General features: G+C 32.7%; 2 protein-coding genes across 2 annotated transcripts; one reads left to right on the top strand and one right to left on the bottom strand.

The window, feature by feature from the left end:
* Positions 1–11,745: 11,745 nt before the first annotated feature.
* LOC136210717 (dehydration-responsive element-binding protein 1E-like) lies at positions 11,746–12,542 on the bottom strand. The gene has a single exon (XM_066002096.1). It carries the CDS (start codon positions 12,473–12,475, stop codon positions 11,876–11,878), a length of 600 nt encoding a protein of 199 aa, XP_065858168.1. The 5' UTR covers positions 12,476–12,542; the 3' UTR covers positions 11,746–11,875.
* Positions 12,543–18,630: 6,088 nt separating this feature from the next.
* LOC136213757 (dehydration-responsive element-binding protein 1E-like) lies at positions 18,631–19,564 on the top strand. Its single transcript, XM_066002841.1, has one exon. The coding sequence runs from the start codon at positions 18,670–18,672 to the stop codon at positions 19,297–19,299; it is 630 nt and encodes a 209-aa protein (XP_065858913.1). The 5' UTR covers positions 18,631–18,669; the 3' UTR covers positions 19,300–19,564.
* The last annotated feature ends 6,144 nt before the right edge of the window (positions 19,565–25,708 follow it).

Genomic DNA, 25,708 nt, shown 5'->3' on the forward strand with positions numbered 1-25,708 from the left:
ACATGACAATTACGAAAAATCCCCCCCAGACCCAGCCCTAACTGGACTCCCGAGATCACCCACTCCATGTTAACCTTGAACCAATTAAGGGGAGGGGGTTTCCATACTACATAGCAGACCTTCCAAGGCCGTCGCGGAATCCCTGGAATGGAGAAGAGATTCAAGACATGTCTCTCTCCATGAATTAGCTATCGTGCCGATCTTAAAACCTCCCACATCTCTAATAGCCTGCCAAATGAGTCGAAGAGCATCACCGATTTGAGGTTGAGAGTAATTGAAAATTCATTTATTACGTATATACCAAATAACCTAAACGGCAGTGTTAATGACACTCTGCCAAAGGATAAATAACTATGTACCGAGATCTACAGCTGTAGCAGAATTAATGACGGCTAAAAGTGTGGAAGAGACATAAAGCCTTGTTTGAAAAATGCCAGTAAGAGCTTGCCAAATAGCCTTTGCAAATGGACAAAATACAAATAAATGACAGTGGCTTTCAACATCATCAAGGCAAAGTGCACACCGAGAAGCCATGACGATTCCCCTATGCTGAAGAAGATCAGTAGTTGGAAGGCGCCCCAAGATTGCCTTCCAAGTTGTGATCGACCGTTGGATTGTCTCCTTATCTCATTGGCTAACTGAATGCATTTAAAATGATTAATTAACGCTCTAAACTTGAATACTATGATATATTGACCCCCCCAACTTACGTAAAATTATATATATTTTAATTTATCTAAATCTATTTTTTATTCTCTCACGTGAACTTAAGGGATTAATCATGTCACTTTAAGTAAGTTCAGGGGCTACAAGCATCTCCAAGATACTCTAGTCCTCACTCTAAAAATAATATAAACATTTTGACTTTTAATATATGTTGACATTAAGATACGTGTTATCTCCATCATTATTCTTGTTACTCACTTTTATTTATTTTTATTTTATTATTAAAATTCTTCTCTATTTTTATATTTATCAACAGGGATATGAGCGTGTCTTTCCAATAATAAATTATTGATAACAAAAGAAAATAAAGAATAGAGAGCCTCCTCAATAATAAGTAGAGAATTCTGAATTATGTTGATTTGAGGAGGAGCTAAGCAAATTTTGAAGTTAGATTTTATCACTAATTCCTCAAAATTTAACATAATAGTATAACGAACAAGTATCCTAGAAATGATCTAACAGTACACTTTTAAGTTCAGAGTAATTAGTTTTTTATATCAAATTTAGTGACTCCTGATTATTAAATTTTAAACTTATAATTAGAATTGATTAAAAATTTAATTTTAGTGTCAATCCAAATAATAAAAGGTACAAAACCACCATTTAGTTATCAAATGAAGTGTAACTTTAATAAAAAAAAATTGTGGGTTTTTAGTCTTTTTCTTTCTTAATGGATCCTGTATTAGACATAACATATACATATATGAGATTTTATTCCTTACTGCTTTCATGTTATACTTGCAATTTTCTTATTTAATGAAATATTGGCATTTCCATAAAAAAAAATTATTGAATGAAGTTCATAATATTTTTCTTATTGAATCATATTTAGAAAATTCAAACATCTGATAAATCTTGTCCCTTGATTCAGTTTCACTGAAACACTTATACTCTTAATAATCTATATACAGTTTACATATTTGATATCGTATAAAGCAATATCATACACGTGGCAGAATAATGGCCCTCAGATCGGATCAATTAAAGCTTTCGTGGAACGTTTTCCCTATATGACATAGCAACTTAGTTAGTTCATGATTCAGCCCACTCAATTACATATAGACATGGCTATGCATGTGTTAAGATATCTTAAAAGGTACATCTAATAAAGGCATGTTCTATTCTTCCTGCAAGGATTTCAACTTAGTGGCTTGTTGTGACTTGAATTGGGCTAGATGTAAGGAACCAAGAAAATCTATGACATAACATTGTGTGTTGTTGCGAGAGGCAACAACTTCTTGTGAAGCAAAGAAGCAAAACAATGTTAGTAAATCTTCTACTGAATTAAAATATAGATCCATGGCTACAACATATGACTTAAAATGGCTCACGTATTTGTTTAGCGAGGTTCACATTAATCCTACAATACTCATTCCCATGTTTTGTGATAACAAATCAGTTATACACACATCTGCAAATCCAGTTTCTCATGAAAAAACTAAAGATGTGGTTATTTATTGTCATATTGTTAGAGAGTACTTATAAGCTGGTTTTGTGCATACACCTTCCATAGATACTAATCATCACATGGCAGATCTGTTAACAAAACAATTAACATCAAACCAAATATCATATACATTGTCCAAGTTGAAAATACTAATAAATATAACACTTGCAACATGTGGGGAGGGGGGGTGGTGGAATCACTGCTGGCTCCAGGGGGAGCTCCCCTAGGCATCAACTGTGTCAACCAAGAGCAATATTACCATTAACATTATAAATGTTACAATTAATGACCTAAGGTTAGTAACTTGTTCCAATTTTGGACATCCCTAACAAATAAAATGACACTATTAAATGCTCTGTTTCCCAAATCAACATGACTCCTCTATCTGATGAAATTTTGTAGAAACCACTGTGATATTTCATCATCACAATTCACAATCCTCTCCAGATCCTTATTGAGTAGCCAATTTTATTTTATAGATCCTCATTGAGCATCCAATTTTATTTTATAAACTTTCGAGGAAGAGGATGTAAGCTCCTCTGTCGCCAAGGACACGATCAGAGGACATTCTACGATGTTCACCCACTTCTCCCCCTTCATCCAGCTGTTCAGACCTTTTCATCTTTGTCGATGTTGTTCTCGGAGCTGCTAAGTTTAATGATAAACTAGAGTCATCGACAGAGGTGAAGTCGGTGGAAATAAAGAAATAAAGAATTCTCAATCAGTTTATCATGATCGGTTTCCTGATAAATTCTCTCTGATAGGCCCAATCATTCTTGTTAAGGGAAACTCCATGGAGACAGACCGAACTTAACAAAATTCAGAACCTGACGCTCATCAACATTAGAACATGGTCCCCTTCCAGGGACATGATAACATCCGGTTTGGTAATGGACAAGGTTCGCCTATATCTCATGTGGGATCCTCTTCTATTGATAATTTTAATATTAAAGATGTTCTACTTGTGCCATGGTTAACCAAATCTTTACTTTCCGTTCAATAATTTTCACGAGACAACTCATGTTATTTTGAATTTTGCTCGTCTTATTTTCTTGTTAAGGACCAGGTCAGCAAGGAAATCCTCTTGCGAGGCTCGAGTAAAGACGAATGATACATCATGCCACTTTCCCTAAAGTAATCTTTGGTTGGGGATAGGATTCTGTTTGCACAATGGTATGCTCGTCTCGGTCACTATCATCAAAGGACTGTCTTTCAAATTTTCCTACAACATCAACTTCCTTCATCCAAACCTACTCAGGTGTGTTCTTCTTACCCAATGGGCAAATTATCCAAGTTTCATTTAAATTATGTTATTCGTCCCAGTAGTTACATGTTTGAGTCTATTAATTCGGATGTTTGGGGTCCATCCCCTATTTTTCAACTCTTGGACATCATTATTTTGTTCTATTTACTGATGAATTTACTCATTTTAGTTAGATTTGTTGCTTAAAAAATAAAAGTGATGTTTATTCTGTGTTCGTTGAATTTTATGCTATGATTAGTATGCAATTTCAGGCTAAGGTTAAAAACTTTTACTTTAACTTTGGTGGCGAATTACTCCAGTCCTTCTTTTCAAAAGATGACATCTTACATAAATTGGCTTGTCCACACACTCATGAAAAAATGGTATTTTAGAAAGAAAAATCAGACATGTTGTTGATACATCTCTCGCGTTCCTTATTGATGCTTCTTTACCACTCAAATATTGGAATTATGCTATTACCCATAGTGTCAAATTAATTAATCTCTTCCACACTTTAGTACTTCAATTTGAGTCACCATTCACCAAAGCTTTCAATAAACAACCTAATTTTTCCAAACTATGTACCTTTGGGTGCGGTGTGCTACCATTACTTCGCCCCTACAATAAACATAAGTTTGAATTTCGATCATGAATGTGTGTGTACCTTGCGGACTCTCCTCATCATAATGGTCATATCTGTCTTGATCCCACTACCAATCTTATCTACATATGCAAACATGTTGTTTTTCATGAGTCCATTTTTCCACTACAAGTTGCCTCGGCCAACGTGCATACATTAGAATCCACCCTACCTTTGGCGGATGATACTGTCTCCATGTCGTCTCTTTTCGGGCCTTATCTAGTTACTAATTCATAATTTTCCCACTACATTTTGCCTTCACATAACTTGCATACATATACTTTGCCATTTGCCAATCTACAATTGTCTCATGCAATTATTAATTCTGCCCCAGTTCCACTCATCAAATTAGTGTCCAAATCCCCACACGCATGCACTTTTTGTTCCACCAATCCAAACCCTCATGTTCCAATTATTACACGTACACCTCATTCCTCCATATTGATCGGATCCTCAACATCACCTCCCATTTTAACAACCAATTGTGTAGCAACATCATCATCTTGTCCCTCGCGACTTTTCGCATTTCCCATCCCTACACATTTTTCTTCCAACCTCATGGCAACCAATCAGTCACTTTCTTCACCTGCCTTGACAACTCCTTTGTCCATACTTTCCTCATTACGAAATTGAGACAACATTCTGTCATCTCCATTAATTTCTATGTATGACCCTAGTCTACCTACTTCACCTTCCTCTCTTCTCTCACCACATAGCCTTCCGCCTGCTACCATTCCTTCAACCACTCAACCAATTCTCCTTGCTGGTCCTCCAACTTCTCACAAACAGCACCCCGTGCAACTTTGGCCATCCTCCCTCAATTCTAGAGGCAGGTTCTCCATTCAACCTAATCCGAGTTGTTTTACCTCAGCCAATAAACATGCATAATGGAGAGATGCCATGTCTTTGGAAATACAGGCCTTGCTTACAAATCATACTTGGGATCTTGTCCTTTGACCCAAAGATAGAAATATTATCACTTCTCAGTGGCTTTTTTGCACGAAACTAAATACGGATGGAACTATTGAACGGTACAAGGCCCGTCTTATTTCTCACAGCTTTAGTCAGCAATCTGGACTTGATTACAAAGAAACATTTAGCCCAGTTGTGAAAGCCACTATGGTTCGCATCATGTTTGCTCTTGTTGCTGCTCACAAATGGCCTATTAATCAAATTGACGTCTCTAATGCATTATTTCATGGCAATCTAACAAAGACCATTTACATGGAACAACCTCAAGGTTTTTGGGACAAAGATCAACCTGGTCATGTGTGCGGGAATGGTTTCTTCATCTTAAACAGTTTTATGTAATATTGGTTTTGTGTTGTTCGGTGCTGACAACTCCCTTTTTATCAATCACACACAACATGACAAAACCTTAATTCTCTATTATGTGGATGATATCCTTGTCACTGGTACAAATGTTTCGTTCATTCACTAAACGATTCAGGCTATTGAATGTGAACTTTCGATTCAGAACTTGGGTCGTGCCTCCTACTTCCTTGGTCTTGAGATTTTACACTCCAAAGACGATATTCATCTCTCCCAAACCAAGTATGCTCATGACATTCTTGCCCATGTTAAAATGTTTGATTGCAAACCATGCGCTACACTGATGGTAACAACTCCCAATTGATCTCGTGAACATAACACTCCACTTGATTCTCGTGGGGAGTATAGGAGCATTGTTGGTGCTCTATAGTGCCTGACCCTAACATGTCCTAACATTGTATTTTCCATCAATAAATTGTGTCAATTCCTTCATTGCCCCACCGATGAACATTGGAAAGGGGTTAAACGTGTTCTTCGGTACATTCATGGCTCTCAGGAATTTGTTATAACTTTCTCCAACTCACCCATTCAGGCCATTCATTGTTAATCAGACAGTGATTGGGGCGGCTGTCCCGCTGATCGTCGATCCACTGGTGCATTTTGTGTCTTTTTTGGCAAGAGTTTGATCTCGTGGAATACTCACAAGCAACCAACTATTGCTCATTCCTCCACCAAAATTGAATACAAAGCTGTTGCTAATGCCATAGCTGAACTACTTTGGATCCAATCACTTCTGCAAGAACTTTGGGTTCCATTCCTCGTTCGATTAACTTTTGTGTGATAATGTTGGTGCCATTTATCTTATAGTCAATCTAGTTTTCCATGCTTACACCAAACATATTGAATTAGACTACCATTTTGTTCGAGAACAAATAGCTTCTGACTTTCTGTCCGTTCGATTTATCCCCACCAAAGACCAAGTTTATAGATGCTTTGATGAAGCATCTCTTGGGCTTAGTACCAACGGTTTGCCTCCTTTCTCTCTACATTGGGTTTCTCTCATAGTGTTTTTTACCACTCTCTTTTTGTGTTTCGCCAAGGAAACGACATAGCTTACTTACTATTGTATATTGATGACATTGTTCTTACTACTTCCTCTGATAATCTTCAGACCTCTATCATCAGCAAATTAAGCTCTGAGTTTGCTATGAAGGACTTAGGTCCACTACAATACTTCTTGGGCATCTCGGTTTCTCGAACTCCTGGAACTTTTTTCCTATCTCAAAAGAAATATGCTTCCGACATCATCAAAAAGGCCGGCCTCACTTCTTGTAACTCATGTGCCACTCTAGTTGACACCAAACAAAAGATAAATATCTCCTCTAGTTCTCCATATCAAGATCCAACCGAGTACATGAGTCTCGTTGGCTCTCTGCAGTATTTGACTCTCACTCGGCCACAAATCTCCTACGCAGTTCAGCAAGTTTTTTTGTTCATGCATGATCCGAAAACACAACATATGGCGGCAATCAAAAGGATACTTCGGTACATCAAAAGCACTCTTGATCTCGGTCTCACACTCACACCTTCCTCTTTGAGCACTTTGGTGTCCTATACTGATGCTGATTGGGATGGTTCTCCTGACACACGCCGCTCGATGTCTGGTTATTGCGTCTTCCTTGGAGACAATCTCATATCTTGGTCTGCCAAGCGCCAACCTACTTTATCTCGCTCTAGCGCTGAAGCCGAATACTTGGGAGTTGCAAATGTCGTTTTTGAGACATGCTGGATTCGAAATCTTCTTCTTGAACTCCACTGCCCGATCTAGAAATCTACCCTGCTATATTGTGATAATGTCAATGCAGTTTATTTGTTTGGTAATCATGTTCAGCATCAATGCACAAAACACATAGAGATGGACATTCATTTTGTGCGAGAAAAGGTTATCAAAGGCGAGGTTAAGGTTCTTCATGTTCCGTCTCGACATCAAATCACTGATATCTTCACGAGAGGTCTTCTGCAGCTTCTATTTGATGACTTCCGATCTAGTCTCAACGTTCATTTTCCTCTCGTTTCGACTACGGGGGTGTGTTAGATATGTAACTATCTTATTTAGGAATTATTATTTGATTGATTTTTCAATTATCACATTACCATAATTATAGGTATAATTATAGTAATGTGATAATAAATAGGATTATCACATTACCATAATTACAGGCATAATTATATGGATTGTTTTTTTTTTTTATAAATTCTTGGGTATTTATACTCTCATTAATCAATAGAAATTCTCAAGGGATCTATCTCTATTAAATCAAATAATAATTCCTAAATAAGATAATTACATATCTAACACAACATACTTCACCACCGACTCATACTGTGTTCTTATAATACATTTACAATTATAATAATTATTACTTGATTTTGATTGTTATATCAAGACTAGTATATTTTTTGAATTCTAGTTAATAATATATTCGTTTTACTATATTAGTATTTATTATTTCTAAAATAATATTATTTTTTTAGAAAAGAATAAAGAAATTGCCTACCACCTCCAAAATGCAAACACTCATGGTTAAAGAAGACATGATCACCATAAGAGCATCTCCAATAGAGTATAATGAAACACTCATTATACTTCTTCATTAAACTATCTTCCATTGGAGTAAGTTTAATATATTGAACACTTATCAACCACTAAATAGATATTGAGTAGTTTATTAAGGTTTTAACTATTTTTTATAATATATTCCATTTAAAAAAATAATGTGATAGCGTTTAATTAATCGATGGATCTCTTGTGATTGGTGGACCCCTTATAATTTAGTAGTTATAAAATTTAACCATTAGAGTTTATAGTTTAATAAAATAAAGTTTATTAAAACAGTCTTACAAGTCTTACTGGTGGCTCACAATAGTGTTCACATGGATTCTAATGACCACGGTGAATATGGTCATTCACCATTAGATGTAGGCTGATTAAAATACTAAGATGGAAATTCAAACGGTGAATGACCAAATTCATATGGTAATTAGGATGATATGAAAATAATGGTGTAGCTCATCAATAATGACAAGAATTATGTTTGTATTTTATTGATGACGTGTAAAGTGAACTAACAAATTCGATTTTTATATCTTCATTCATACCATCTATAAATACAGGTATTAATCTCTTTAACTAATCAATGAAAACTATTATTCATTAATTCAAAACAAAAGAAAACTATTATCCATTCAACATTCTAATATTTTATACTCTTCTTAGATTTTCCTTGTTTAATTAATAAATGGAGACAAAGTGGATAATACTAAGTTAGAGCAGATATTTGGTTTGGAGAAGTGACAATATTAAGAGCAGATATTTGATTTGGAGAAGTGACAATATTAATATTGGAAAGAGCAGATATTTGATTAATTCTAAAAGTCACACTCTAGACTGGATTCATTAATATAAACACACTCAATAAAATATTACTATATTATATATTAAAAGCCATTAAAGTGATTTCCTTTCATACAAGCCATAAATAGAGTCATTTTTTTAATTAAAAATATCTAATTAAAGAAACTTTCTTTTGTGGTTACATCCAATTAAAAAAAATCAAATAGAATGACTCTACAAAGACACGTCAATATCAGCATCTTTTTGTGTGGAGGAGAAAGCAGGAGGGGCTCTTCTGCCATATTTGTAATTAAATTGTTCGTCGTCTTCTATCCAATCATTATTTATAAATTCAACCTCATAGTAAACCAAAAAAAAAAAAAAATCACCCTCATCAATCTCTCCGCCGGCGGCCGCCACCTCATGTGCAGTGTTCCAAATATCCTCCGCCTCCTTAGAAACCGGCACCGGCAACCTCGAAGCAGGATCAGCAAAATTTAAACAAGTAGATCTCAGAACATCTCCAATACAAAGTGTTTCGAAGGGTGCTTGATTATATAGAGAGTGTTCGAAAGAGTGTTTTGTATTAAAGTAACCAAAATTGTTTAAATGATTGTAGCAATTTGGCACTCATTTGACACCCTTATTTTTTCTTTTTTTAATATAAAAATTTAATTACCTACTATTAGTGGAATTTTATGGCAATATTTATGATTAAAATACATTATATATAAAATAATGATTCATGGTATCATAGTGGCAACTTTTAGAAGTTATTAGCATTAGAGCCTTATTTTTAAAAAAAATTTTTTTTACCAAATGTGATGTGGATGAGAGAAAATAAAATAATACATTTTGAGATAATATGTTAATAAAAAAATATTGCCATAAAATTCTACCAATAGCAGGAAACTAAATAAGGGTACCGAAATTGTAATAATCATTTAAGCAACATTTGTTACTCCAATACAAGACACTCTTTCAAGCACCCTCCATTTCATTAAACACCTTTCCGAACACCTTGTATTGGAGATGCTCTAAGAGCTGATGCCCTAAGGTCATGAGCTTTGGTTGCCTTTTCAGGCGTAGGATAAGTTCTGAGCCATATACGTGTCTTCTTGTTTGGTTTTTGAAGTTCACAACCCATCTGTCATTGTAATGGTTTGTTGAGTGTGAGTGTAAAGAAAAGTACTTTACAGAAATTTTGTCTATTGTAAGGGTATGTTCTCTACCGTTAAAGAGTTTATTAGTGGATTAAAACTAAAAAAAAAAGGTATTATAAGGACTAGATGTAGACAGGAGACCGAACCGGTATAAATCGACTGTGTAACTTCTTTACTAAACTCTACCTTTATTTACTTCTCATATTGATTGCTCTAACTATTAAATTTCATATATAAGCTCCGAACTGTGTGGTCCATAAATTGTCATCAACCTTAAGTCTACACAGAAGCTCCTCTGAGCAAACTGTCATTTGAGAGAATATAAGTTAGAATCAGAATCAAACTCTGTTCACTGACTAACTCAGTAAACGTAACTTGCCTTTGATTTCGAAGTTTGCCTATGTTCTTGCCTTTGAACTAATTGTGAGAAAAATTATTTAAAGGTTAAAATTAACCAATTTTTCCATTCACTCTCCCATTTGGAACAAATCTAACATCACAAGGGATCAACAATATATACAAAGAATAAAGTATGTGTAGAGGTATGGGTAGAGTTATGAAGACTCATAACTCTGTCTGTATTGTGTATTTGTATAACGTTCGGTATCTCACAATTTCCTTCACTAGCCTTATCAACTGCCATCTTCTTAATTCCACAATTCTCTCCACCATTAATGACGTTTCTCCAGATCATTCCACCTTCTATTTGTAAATTGCCTCCTCCTTCTGCCAACGTCTGCCCAGAACCACCATCACCACCCGGAATGAGCGTGGTAGCAAGCCATCTAACTCATCTGTTGAATTAATTTTTGCCTCTTCAAATGAGCATATGGACATCGTAGGGTTTCTCTAGCTCTCCATTGTCAAACACGTAAACCTTGGGACACGAATATTCAGTATGATCCAGCATACCACAAACGAAACAAAAATGCTTGATTCCTTCATAGTGAAAATCAACTCAAAACCATTCTCCAGCAAGTCGTTTCATTTTTATTTTCCTCATCAGGGGTTCCGGACATCAGTTGAAACACAGATTCGCTAAAACTCTCTCCATGTTTCTTGAAAATTATTTGGATCCGAGGTTACAAACCTACCAAGATAATTTCCAATGATGTTTGACACCCTTTTTGACACGAATCCATACGGTAAACTAAAAGCATGTATCCAAATATCTATTATGAAATAGAGTAACTAATGCAGCATCCAATGCAAAATTAACATCTTGTAATCGAACATCCATGGACCAATGCCATAGACTCTTTTGACATTGATCTCATATGGAAAAACAAAAACATAAACAGATTAGGGATGATGGATCAAATATGTACACCCTTTCTCGGTTTCCAAAACGAATCCAATATGTCCCTTATGGCCTGAAAAGTCGACAAGTTTATTACTGAGAAATCTATCTGCCACTCAGACACCAATGTAGATACAATTGTTTTTTTTACTCAAATCTCCCTCATTCAAAGTGACTCATGCATTCTCTTCTTCTTCTAGACTCAAATTCACATAGACGTATTCAAGTGTACTTGACGAAACCATCAACGAATTGAAAACAAGACGAACAAACTTGTTAGAGCCACAAGATAAGATGTATTTATGAATGTATAATTAAGTAATCAAAATGCATACGTTGAAAGTGGAATTAAAAGGTTGAAAATGAATAAATAAAAGAAGTTGACAGATATAGGAAAAATTGCTTGACATAAGGGAGCAATTGTTAATCATGGAGAGACAAAGGTGGATCATTAAGTTATATGGTTGGAGAAGTGACAATAAGAGTAAGACTATGGATTAACAAGAACTCAATTCCAAAAGCCACACTGGGATTCATGAATAAAAAAAAGAAAGGCCAAACATTGTTTATATAAAATAAAAACATAAGAAAAAAAAAAACATTATATTACACTAAAAGGCATGAATGAAGAGTATTAAGACCAATTAAGGAAACTTTCTTTTCTGGGTCCATCCAATTAAAGAAACTAAATCAAATAGAGTGACTCCATAAAGACACGTCAACATCCAAATCAGCATCTGTTTCAAATCCATAATCCCTATGTGGAGGAGAAAGCAGGGGCTCTTCTGCCATATTTGCAATCAAATCCTCCTCCCTAACCCAATAATCATCACTCATAAATTCACCCTCCTCCTCATCAATCTTCCCAGCTTCCTCCGCCTCCGGCCGAAACATCTCCGCCGCCTCACGTGCAGCCTTCCGAATATCATCTGCCTCATTAGAAACCGGCACCGGCAACATCGAAGCCGAATCAGCAAAGTTTAAACAAGCTGATTTCCCCCTAAGAGCTAATGCAGCCACGTCATGAGCTCTCGCTGCCATTTCTGGAGTCGGATAAGTTCCGAGCCATATACGAGTCTTCTTATTTGGCTCCCGAAGTTCACACACCCATCTGTCGTTATTCCTCTTTCTTACTCCTCTGTAAATTGGATGCCGAGTTTCCTTGAATATTTTCCTCCCCGCCGGCTTCTTCGGGTGGCTCGCCGCTAGTTGCATTTCATCATCGGACTGAACTAATCGATCGCTGGCGGATGCAGAAGAGGACTCCGGGGGATTAGAGGAATTAAACATGAGCTTTAATGTTTGGGTGATTAAGATTAATATTTTGTTTTTATTTGGGAGTTAATTAATGATTGTGGTTAATTGGCTGGTATTTATAAGCGGAAAAACCAACCATGGCTTGGACTTTGATCACTACACTCATTTTATAAGCATATTAAATAAATCAATAAGTTCCTTTTCAGAAATTGAGAAACGCGTTACACTGTAGAACGCGTTTAGCACATAAAAGGAGAGCAGCTTTCCTTAACGGGAGAGCATTTCCTGCTAAAGTATGTCTCTTGGCTGTCCTTTAAAGCAAGCTACTTTACTAGTTTATAAAGTTCCTGTTTTTACCTTTGTCTAACATACTGGTGAGTCACGTGATTTTAAAAATAATTATGTAAAATAATAATAATAATAATAATTATTATTATTATTATTATGTAATGAGTTTGTTCTTGTCAACTTTGAGTGAATCACCATATTAAACTAAATTTTAAAAATGCTAAAATTATCCAAATATTCTATGTTTTCATAATAAAACAGTTTATTTTCATATATTTTTGTTTTCGCTTTTGTTAAGAAATTGATTTACTAATTCTTATATAATCATAAAACTTTAACTTAGTAGCGCAGAGTTTATTTATTAAAAAAATAAAATAAAAACAATATATAAAAATTGTAAAAATTATTACTTTTTATTTCTAATAAATTTTAATGATAAAATGAATAAAAATATGATTTATTTTAAATTATTAAAAATTCAATTAGTTTAATATATATTTATATAAATGATAAAGAAAAATGAGACTAAAAAATTAAAATAATAAATAATAAATACGGGTATAGAAATGTTTAGTATACATACTATATAAATTTTATTAGTATCATATATAATATTTGAATATCCAATTTTTCATATAAAATTACTGTATATTATATTTATTTATTTTTTTGAAAATCTGTATACTATATTCTAAATATTAATTTAAAAATATGTGAATATATATAATATATTGTTTTTTATAGCATATAGTTAATTTTTTTCACCAAAATCAATATTTACTATGATAGTTTACTTTGTTTTCTGGTAAAACTTTGTTTTTCTATACAAAAAAATATCTTTCTTCTATATTATGTCATAGATAGAATTATTAAAATTATTTGCATTAATTATTAACACTGTCTCTCATTGTGAATAATGGGAAAATGACAGTGTATATTATATATATATAAAGCTATGAGAGTGGCTCTCCTCCACAAGTATTGCGTGGCTCTCCTTTCCTTGAAGGAGAGCTGCTCTCCTCCATGTATGAAAAGCGTTCTAGAATATAACGCGTTCCACATATTTTATTTATATTATTTAAGCCCCCACCTTCTATTTTCAATTTAATACTCAAACTGCCCAAACTACACAAACGCCCAAATTTTAGAAAGTATTTCATGCATTTCTTCAGCAGACAAGATTCAAGTCCACATTCCGATGGTAGCAGGCGGAGGAGGTTTCAACTCCGACGAAGATGTCTTTAGCTATTTATTAATATACTCAAGACCATATTGTCTTGTGTTACAAATTACTCGTATCATTTTTTTTTTAAAGCTCATATCATATTTCTATACCTTAGCTTTCTTTCTCTCTTCTTCTTCTGAGCCACATTTTTTCTTCTCCCCTAATTAGATCTAATTGGAGGATTCCATTAGATTTTTTTTTCTCCATCTGATCGCTTGTGTCATTTATATTTAGCAATAACGGAAACATTTGATCTTGACACTAGATAACCAATCTATGTTGTTGCAAAAGGAAAGACTCGAGTTCAAATTTTTCAAGGAGCCGAAATGATGAAGATTAGATTGCAGCTGCTTTTCTGCAGATTTTAAATTACAAAAAGTATATGATTTATCGTTTGTATTAGTTGTACTTTTATGATTCTTTTTGCTCTTTTTAGTTTTTTTTTTTTTGTTCTTTTTAGTCTTTTAAAATTATAAATTTTGAATGTATGTAAATTTGTTAGTTAAATTTTGTGAGTTAAACTGTAACTAATTAATTTATTACATACCAATTTTTTACATTGTACTGTTTTGTTACATTTAGAGTGTGATGTAACGAATGGCCAGAAACATCTAAGCGGCGTTTTAAGGTCCAAATCTAACGTTTGGGCTTAAGTTGATCAAGCTTACAAAAACTTAAAGCTGAAGAGACTTAGCAAAGAAGGAGGCTTCTTTGGGAGCGGGCTAAGTGGGCACCTCATCAATAGTTGTCTCAGATTCCAAAGGTACACTCCCAACTCTCTTTTAATGCGGAACCAGAAATGTAGAGTCCAAATCCAATGAGGAGCTGCCATGTGAAGTAGCTAAATTGTCTATAAATAGCTTGAGAATCAAAGTTTCAGGTACATAATTTCTAATATTCTTTCTCCCATTCGATTACTTCCAAGTCTATTTTGTACTTTCTCAAGTATCGTTCTAACTTAGGCATCAGAGAGGGGTTACCGGAACTCTGACCCCCTTTTTTTTACTGTTTTCTTTCAACTCAGATCATCAGAAATAAATAAGGAGTTGTTTTCAGTAAAGAAGACATCACATTCACATAGTATTTTGAGCACTCTAATTATTCTGATTATAATGGATTGAATTTGATTTTTAATTTCAACACATTAAGATTTTTTTTTATCATGTTAAATTCCCCATTATAAAAAAAATGGTTGTTTTCAATTTATATACATCCTAATTTTATATTTTAAGTACTTTAAAGTATTTTTTTTACTAGGCCTAATATAATAGCTTCTCGGCCATTTCTAATGGCACTCTAAATTTAGAGTGCCCTTGGTTTTTCCAACTCCAATAGAGTTGAAAAACCTTGTGGCATCTTTGCCATAAGGTGTGTGACACTCTATATTTAGAGTGCCACTTTGTCTTGCGGCAAAGATGCCGCAAGGCAAAAAAATTTTATATATTTTTTTTTAAATATATTTTTTTTGTTTAATAAACCTAACCTTAAGGTTTATATTATTTTTTTTTATTTAATATTTCGGGTTTTATATTTTATGAAATATATAATATTTTAGTTTAAATGTTATTTTTTTAATTGTATTGTTATTAGTTTAAATTTTATGTATATTTTCAATATTATGGATGAATTTAACTTTATTTAATTTTTTATTAAAAATTATAATGATATTCCTTAAAAAAATTATAATGATATTTATATATTGCTACGTATTGTATAAAATTATAAAAAAAATATTATTATGTGAAAAATTAATATAATAATAATAAAATACTATTTGTTAAAAAGAATATGGTTTTTTTTGTGTGTGTTATAAATAGAGTAGATGGTTGGAGAAGTTTTACTGTAGCAACTCTATATTTAAAGATAGAGTAGTGAAAAATGAAATTAGAGTAAGTGAAATAAAATAGATGGTTGGAGATATCCTTATATTAATTTCACACCGTCACATAAATGTATATGAATTTAAAGCGTTTACCATATATTGAAACGATACAGTCCTAAAAGACCAAAAAGTTCTGTATATTCAACAACAAATAAAAAAAGGTACGTAATTAATTTATTAGTCCCTATATTTTGATAAAACACACTGTTTAGTCTCTGTATTTTTAAAAACACACGGTAAGGTCCCTAACCTTTTTCTCGGTGAACTGTTTAGTCCTTCCGTCTGTTTGTTAGATTTTTTACCGTTTATGAATTCGGAAATGACTAAATTACCTTCTACTATTTATCAGTCAAAAGCAACTCACACCTCTATGTCTTTCTCTCGCAACTAGCGCTCACACACAAAAAAATAGAGAAAGGATTGAATCCCTAACTCATAATTGAATTACTTATGCTCACTCTTTCTGTTTGAATTGAAGGTAGAAATCGACTTAAATCTCTCTCGCTTACTCTTCCAGTTCGAATTGAAGGTGGAAATCCTCTTACTCTCAATGGTGAGTTTAATTTCCTCCATATTCTCAACTCATGTTTACTGCTAACTGCTTCAGTGATGGCGAAAGATGTTTCTGCTAATTTTGTTATTGTTGTGGTAAAGGGTAGTTAAGGCATTACATTTTTATTTTAAATAAATTTTGACTCAAATTCAAATTGACTAACAAAATTTTCATGAGAGTTAATTAACAGCATGGACTAAACAGTTCATCGAGAAAAACGTTAGGGACTAAACAGTTCATCGAGAAAAAGGTTAGAGACCTTACCGTGTGTTTTTGAAAATACAAGGACTAAATAATGTGTTTTATTAAAATATAGGGACTAATAAATTAATTACCCTACAAAAAATACATGTGATTATACACCGCAAGTTAAGGAAAATAACATGAAGAATCCTATACAATGTAAAATATGTAGTTGGTGCATGGAAAAGCCTAAACAAATAATAATTCTATCAAATACCATGTCATTTCATGAAATCATTTTACCACGCAGATATAAAATGATTAAGCTGGGTTATTAAAGGTCAAGAATATTTTTGACACGACAACTCACATAAATGTTTTCTAGTTCGGATATCATGTCAAAAAAATACTTTAAACCAAAATTTTAAACTGATAGTTAACGTTCAATATAGTTTTATATTAATCGCTCAAATAAATTATAGTTTTTCGTATTTAATTTAGAGAAAAGTAAAAAAAAAAACGTATTTTCATAGATTTTTACAAAAAATATGGTAACTTTTTGTCGCAAAAAAGTCATGTGCTTTACATAGTATAAAAGAAAATGAATTGGATTAACACCATTTGTTATGTTAAAAACCCAACATTTTATTTGAGTAAAAGTAAATAATTTATTGTGTCATTTTAGTAATGTCAACATGTCACGTCTTTGACGTTAACATGACATGTTACTGAACTGAATATGACACCTCATCAAAATATTAAGTCATTAAAGTTTAACATTGTTAGTAAATTTGATTTTTTCTTCTAACAGTGTAAAACACTTGGTTTATTTTGCAATGAAAAATATCAATTCATTATGTTAGTGAAGGATCCAGGATTCGCCGACAGTGGGTACTTGTGATGGTCTCTCGTGATTTATGGATACTAAATTAATATTTTTTTAGTGTTTTTAGATAAAAAAAAATTAAATCCACATTTTTCATTGGATTTTCGGCATTTTCCGGGGATTAGTGGGTGATCAAGCCTTTTATGTTTAAGTCAATGGTCAAATTTGACTAAATAGAATTGAAAATACGTATTTTTAGCCTTACACGATGTTTTAATAATAAAACATATATTTTTAGTATTTTATATTTTTCTTGTATAATCATAATTTCTTAAATATTAAGTAATTGATTCATTAATTTTTATATAATAATAGAACTTTAATTCAGTAACGTAGGGCGTCTCATTAAAAAACTAGTGAAAAAACTATTTTACAAATTGCATAAAACTATTCTGAAATTTATAAATTAAACGATAAGTTTTTATTTATATAACCAAGGGCAATTTTGTACTTTATTTAAAAAAATAGAGCGCCTAAAAATGATAAAACTTAATTTTTTTGTAATAACATGATGGACCTGCTAATGTATTAAGTAAAAAACATAACAAAACAACCATATAATTGTAGAAATTATATCTTCCACATTCTTGACCAATGCTCTTTATTTAATGAATATATTTTTAGGATCAAGAAAATGAAACAAAAAGAAAGGAATGAACGATCTTGAATTCCTTTATCTATTTGTTTCAATTCTACAAGGGAATGATATATATTTGATTCTGTAGAAATAGAAGATCTTAAGAGAGTTGGGGGATGAGATTAGAGCAGAGATAAACTCAAAAACTAGAAAGGAGTGAAGTGGATGATTGAATTATATAATGAGATGTACAAAAAAAATTTATATAATAGTAATTAATCAATGATACTTATCGACTAAAATTGAATTATTTATTCTTTCAATTAGTGAGAAATTATTGAAAAAGTGTATATTTTATATTATAAACCTATTGAGTGGCTATCCTTCACTTCAGTATGGAGTGGCTATCCTTTAAAGAAGCTGCTCTCCATAAATGAAACGCGTTACCTGTTGGAACGCGTTTCGCATATTCTACAAAGATTTGTCGTATATACAGCAAGACGAATAGAAGCAATCACTCTCATTTTTCAGTATAAAATTATTCCTTGAAACGTCAAACTAAAAAACAAACACCCAATTTTATAAATGGAAAAAGCCTGAATCTTTAATGTTTTTGCTACTTAATTTAATTTCATGGATTTCTTCAGCAGGCAGGATTCATCCCCACCTTCCGATGCCTGCAGCAGTACGGCCACCGCTGCTCCCAGCGGAGGAGGTTTCACTTCGGATGAAGATATGTTTTTAGCTGTTAATAGTCCGAAGAAGAAAGGCGGGAGGAAAATATTCAAGGAGACTCGGCATCCAATTTACAGAGGAGTAAGAAAGAGGAATAATGAGAAATGGGTGTGTGAACTTCGGGAGCCAAACAAGAAGACTCGTATATGGCTCGGAACTTATCCTACAGCTGAAATGGCGGCCAGAGCTCATGACGTGGCTGCATTGGCTCTTAGAGGGAAATCTGCTTGTTTGAATTATGCTGATTCTGCTTGGAGGTTGCCGGTGCCGGTTTCTAAAGAGGCGGAGGATATTCGGAGGGCTGCACAAGAGGCGGCGGAGTTGTTTGGGGAGCCGGAAGAAGAAGTGGAGAAGATTAATGAGGGTGAATTTATAAATAATGACTGGGTAGAAGAAAATGATTTGGTGGCAAATATGGCAGAAAGGCCTTTGCTTTCTCCTGAACACTACTCAGGGGATTATGGATTTGATAAAATTGCTGAGTTGGATGCTGATATTGACGTGTCTTTATGGACTTATTCTATTTGATGCACAGTGTCTTCGTCATTTCTTTCTTTCAGGAGTTTTTTTTTTTTGGGTGTTTTGATGAAGACTTTATGGTTTCTATAAAATGGACTAACTATTTATGGAGTTATTCCATTTTTGTGTAATATATTAGTAATGTTTTTCGCCCCGAGCAACTTTAATGGTCTTGGATTAATCTGTAATCTTATAAGAGTGATCAATCATTAGAGTAGGAATTGTTGAAGTCGCTACATTGATAGAGTTCGCTCGACTTAACGACTCGCTGGTGAAAAAGGCTGGAAGAGACAGGGGGACGCACGGGGAAGGAAGATATGAGATGCACAACATCCGAGTAATTTTAAGGTAATTCTGGAGTACTATTTCCTACAAATCAATGCGTGCTATATGTATATATTTTTTCTTTTTCCTCAATCATGTTCATTTAGTAGGATTAAAATCAATTTTGACTGGTCGGGAGTATGTTCATATAGTGGGATTAAAATCAATTTTGACTGGTCGGAAGTATTAACTGTAAAATTTCTCGCAGCATCTAGCTTGGCTACCAAAAAGCGTGCATTTAAGTTGTCGTTTAATCCGAAGATGTCGAATTAATATGCATGTCGATCACTAAAATTTGATTTGTGCACTCATGAATTGTGTTGTAAATTTCTTTGTTTTTTAAACTAATTAATTTGATAAAAAAAAAGTGTCAGAATAAAAGTTTATATATAAAAGTTTCAGAACAAAAAAAAATTAATTACATTGCTTTTGATTCATCAACAAGTATAATTTTGTTAGGTTGATATGTTTGTGCAGTAGTAAAGTATGGGAGATATTTCCTTAGTGGTACTTATCGTTGGTATTTCTAAAGGACACGTGTAACATTGAGGATAGAGGCTATAGTAGCAGTCTAGCAGATCGTTTGCTCATTAAATAGGATTGTGTGGACCTTCGGATGCATTGGGGGCCATATTTGTTGATCCTTGATGTAGTTTGGATTATTTGCCTTTGTTTTGGCTTTCATGCATGTGACTTGTGTTTTTTTTTTTTTTAATCAAATTGGGTTTTGAATATAAGAAAGAAAGGTTTTTCAAATGAATTTCAAACCTAAAAGATATTAGTGTTGAGGAGCCCGATGATTCATCGTACGTTTTGGGAGCGCTTAGCCACTTTTCATTGTAAAAATGCTAGTCTTTCCATAACGTACTCGGTCTCTCGTAAGGAATCCGGTTACATTTTCCCAATTATTTAGGTGGCGAATATACTAATCTCCAAACATCGGTCATGCCGAGTTGTTTGATTCTCGTATTGAACTTAGTTCCAATAACAATCAGTCCGCCAACGGTTTCATCCCTTCAGGTCCTCCAAACAAGGCTTGATTCCTACAGCAGCTATTAATAAAAATATTTAGTTGAAACTAAATGTTTGAACTAATTGTGGACTAAAGAGTTATGAAAATGGTCTCATTTTATAGATTTAGGATTTCACTAATTGGACTGAAATGATTCACTATAATAATTCACCCCTTTGGACTCTTTCGAAAAGCAGTCAATAAGACATTATTGATGCGAGTTGTCTCTAGGTTGTGACTTAACATTATTCATGTGAGTTATCTCTCCAAGATATTAGTAGAATCCGAGCGGTAAAAAAGCCAATGCATAGTTGTCTCCATCTGTTAGAAACTAGTCATTAGAATTGATCTATATATACTGAAATGTATCTTCGTAGGACCTTACAATTTTCACAATCAGGACAGCCTCACAATTTGAAACCAAAATCTCTTCTAATAAGAGTGTAGAATTCGAGGAACATAGTGTTGAAACACATTTCCACAAGATTTTGATTTGACAAAATCATCAATGATTAAGAGGCAATTAAATTTAAATGCTTTGATTTAATTGTACTAATGTGTTTGTTCAATATTGAGTGCAAAAATATACATATAAAGTTAGACAGGATAAAAGTCAGCATAAGCCAAGCTGAGTGGAACGAAACTCAGCATGAAAGAATAGAAGCTGAGTGGAGTAGAACTCAATATCAGAAGTCTCTTTCAAAGTTGCCAGAACGAAGCTGACTAAATTAGAAGACTCCTTAAGAATTGTATAAACAGAACGGAGCTGACTAAGAAGGAACTCAGCATGGAAGTTGAACATTCGAAGATAACGAATGAAGCTGAGTGACAGTCAGGATAGCATGAAGGATCCGTTCACTAAAGGACAAAGTCTGCCAATCTTCTGGACTTTTTAATTTTTTAATCTAATTAAAAAATCAACCAATTTATTAATATTTATTCAATTCAATTATAAATTTATATCTTGGGATCAAGTGTTAATTATATGAAATTTTTAGGTCTTAGTTAAATTCAATTCACATCCAAACCTAATCTAATATGCTAAATAAGCTTTTTCTTCTCAAAATTTGAGATTTAGAAAAAGAAATCATCACCTTTTATTCTTTGAGTTCTTATATTAAGCATCTGGTTTTCCATGTCACTCGGAAGACTCCCAATTCACATTTGGACACGTGTAGTGTGATCCCACGTAATAATTAAAATAGTGAGGTATGTGGATCCGTGTTACACGTGTCAAAATATGTATGAGAGGTCCTCTATTTGACATGGAGAACCGGATGCTTCTAATAATTTGTCATATTCTCTACCTTTTGCCTCAATTTGTTGCGATGTAGGACATGATTTTCTTTCATTTCATTACAATTTGGAATGAATTAATAATGTGAAGACATATTGTGAGCTTCTAATGTTTGAATTTATACCAATAATTGTGTTTTTGGCCAAGAATCAACATGATGATAACGTTGTTCAAACTCATGAATTTGTATGTTCTGAATGTGTTTAACAAAAAACTTAATGAATGGAACTCCATTATTACAAAATTGAACCATAGCCCCTTTAGGTGCATAAAGTAAAAGGGGAGACTTGGAAAAAAAATGAAAATGGCTAGGAAAAAATTTCGTCCTTATGCCGAGAGCCCGAGACATGTACTGCTCGGCAATTTTTTGTTTGTATTGTAGAAATGGAATTTTTGTGCACAAATTCAAAGTTTAATGGATGTTTAATATGGACTTTAAAAGATATCAAATATGGACTTTAAGGCACATTATTTTGGGATATCAAACATGAGCAGCCTTGCTTATTCTAAATTCAACAGTTAAGCTAATTTTAATCAATAATTTCATGGATATATAATCCATTTCTATCTACTGCATACTTTTAATTTTTATAATATATTTATAATTACATGAAGGGCCTTCAAGAAGGATCAAATCTACTTAAGAGAGCTTTGATCCTTAGCTTTATTAAGGCAATATAGAAATAGAAAACATTTTGGAATTATGAAAATGATAGTCAAAACTCTCTCATCCTTATTTCTATTAACTTTGGTATTTTATTAAAATGATAGTCAAAATATATACTATATATAATTTCGGAAGCAGAGAGAAAATGAGAGAAGTGTTTTAAAGGCTTATTTCATTAGTTGTGAACAGTGGCGGAGCCAGAGGTCAAGGTCCGGAGGGGCTCCATTGCATGAAGATTTTTTTTTCTTAATAACGACTTAAGGGTTTTGATTCGTAGTAGTCAAATTGAAATTTTCAAATTTTTGATAATATAAGGATAAATTTGATCATAATTGGAAATATTAAGGTACAAAACAACTGAGATTCAATATAAAGTAAGGATAAGGTGCAAAAATACTATAATGTTTACACCTAAGAATAATTTTACCTCTAACGTATAAAATGGTGCAATTTTACTCTTAATGTTGGCAGTCAAGAGCAATTTTATCCCTAACGTTGATAAGTTTGATCAATTGGAGAAATTATTCATCAAATTGTCTTCTCGGTCATGATTTTTGTAACTAAAAAATTTTAATTAAAAATAATAAAGGAGAATGAGGTTAATAATGATTAAAAATGATACTTAAGGGAAAAAATTAAAATGAGATAAAAAGTGAAGAGAGGGATATTCAAACATAGGATCACTTGGATGTAGAGATGCCCTTAATTATCACGGCAACCAACTACGCAAACTTAGTTTTATGTTATATAATCACATTCCACATTATAAGTACTAATTTTAACTATTTTGGAGGGGCTTCTCGGGAGTGAACCACTATTCGTCAAGGGTGTTCCGAAGGGTCGGAGGGTCGGGAGACCCTCCCCTACCCCCCTAGATCCGCCCCTGGTTGTGAAGCATTTAAAAATCTAGATTAAAAATGATTTTAATTAAGATTAAAAAGGATTTTAATTAATTAAAATAAAAAGGATTTTAATTAATTAAAATTAATAATATAATTAATTAGGTATAGGAAATATGAAATTCGAGTTAGTGGAGAATTTATATAGTTAAGAATTTGTATAGTTATATGTTTATATTTAATAAAATAATATAATTAATTAGATATAGTATGAAATTCGAGTTAGTGCAGAATTTGTATAGTCATTACCAATTACAATAAAAATAATGATGCTCATTTAATTAATTAAGTAATAATTGTAAATTTAATCATATAATAATTCAGGGTAGATGAAGAGATATTGCATTAATTAATTGTATTTAATAAGTATTATTATTACATCAATTGTTACAATTTATTGTACTATATAATGTAAGGAGTTTGTGATTTTTTTATTCACAAATTTAAATCTCCACAAACTTAAATCTTCAAGTACGGCTATGATGAATTTTGTTAGATTTATATGATTTTTTTATGAATTGTTTTTTAATGGATATATTTTCATGCAGTATGGCAATGTTACAAATTAAGGCTCGCTTCAACCAAATTAGCTACCTCTCTGCCGAAAAAGACACGTGGAGAATATGAGTCAGAGTTATTAGATTATGGGAAGCACTTAACACAAAAGAAAACAATTCTATAATGAGTTTGGATATGATATTGCTAGATGAAGAGGTATTTATATAATATTTTTTATATATTCATTAAAACTGAAAATTCATTGATATATTATATATTCATTAAAACTGAAATTTCATTGATATAATTTTTTTGTTGGGTAGCACCATTCATGGAATTATCCGTAAAGCTCAAATTGATAGATTTCGAAGCAAATTACATGAAGGCAAAATTCATGTTATTGAGAACTTCCAAATTATACCAGTTTCATAAAGCTATAGGCCTATTCCTAATGAGCATAAGATTGTGTTTTTTCTAACAACTACAGTAAAACAAGTGGATGATATTGATTTCCAAATTGCTCTCCAAAAGTTTTGAGTTTGTTACTTTTGACAAGCTTATTGATAGATGTGAAAACAATTTTGTTCTAACTGGTGAGATATTTGAAATATAGTCTTATAATTTAATTCAGTTTCAAATTAAATATTAATTTCAATTGATTTTACGATATTAATTTTGCAGATGTTGTTGGAAGAATCGCAACAATAAGCTCGATCAATGAAATTGATGTTAGTAAAAATAAACGAAAGAAAGTAGATCTTGAGCTAATGAATTATGAGTACGATCTGTAATTAATTTTTCTGCAATTTAATTTAATTTCCCTTATTTTTATCAATATATATATATATATATATATATATATAGAGGAGAGATCATGTGTGACACATCTCTTATGGTGTGACAAGCCTTATTGTGTGACAATGACCAATTTTGTAATAAACCAAAAGGAGGTGACAAATTTGTAAATAAAAGGAAAGAGAAAATTGTTTTATTTTTTTTCTTTAAAATGCGTTTTCCCGACTTTTCCAACCTCGTTTTTCAAAAAAATTTATACCGTTGGACTCGTCTTAATTAAACGGTCATTTTAAGATCCATGAAGCTCAAGTAAAAAAAAAATTCGGTGAACGAAATCCGGGTGGGCATTTTCTGGCAAGCAAAAACGTGCCCAGAAAATTCTCAAAAAATTCCATAACATGTAAAACATTATTCTAAGAAACTTTAATTCTTGGGTCGAAGCGAGATTTCTTACGGTTTGGTCCCAATAAAACCTTTTCCTTAATTTTATCCATTTTACATGCTTCAACAATTTGTTGGGTAAAAACTGTAAGGAATCTCGCTTTGAGACAAGAATTAAAGTTTCTTAAAATAATGTTTTACATGTTTTGGAATTTTTTGATAATTTTCTGGACACGTTTGTTGTCCTACTTACGTTGTTCCAAATCAATGTACCATTTGTTCCAACATTATACTTATATTGTTCCAACAGAAAATTGTTTTATTTTTTTTCTTTAAAATACATTTTTCTGACATTTCTAACCTCGTTTTTCGAAAAATTTTATACTATTAGACTCGTCTAAATTAGACAGTCATTTTGAGATCCCTGAAGCTCAAGTAAAAAAAATTCCGGTGAACGGAATCCGAGTGGGCGTTTTCTGGTAAGAAAATAAGTGCCCAGAAAATTCTTAAAAAATTCCAAAAAATGTAAAACATTATTCTAAGAA

Source organism: Euphorbia lathyris, chromosome 1 (genome assembly GCF_963576675.1).
Source record: "Euphorbia lathyris chromosome 1, ddEupLath1.1, whole genome shotgun sequence".
In the NCBI taxonomy this organism is placed as follows: domain Eukaryota; kingdom Viridiplantae; phylum Streptophyta; class Magnoliopsida; order Malpighiales; family Euphorbiaceae; genus Euphorbia; species Euphorbia lathyris.

Coding starts and splice junctions, on each gene's coding strand:
- LOC136210717 (XM_066002096.1), bottom strand. CDS start 12,475: ATGTTTAATTCCTCTAATCCCCCGGAGTCCTCTTCTGCATCCGCCAGC.
- LOC136213757 (XM_066002841.1), top strand. CDS start 18,670: ATGGATTTCTTCAGCAGGCAGGATTCATCCCCACCTTCCGATGCCTGC.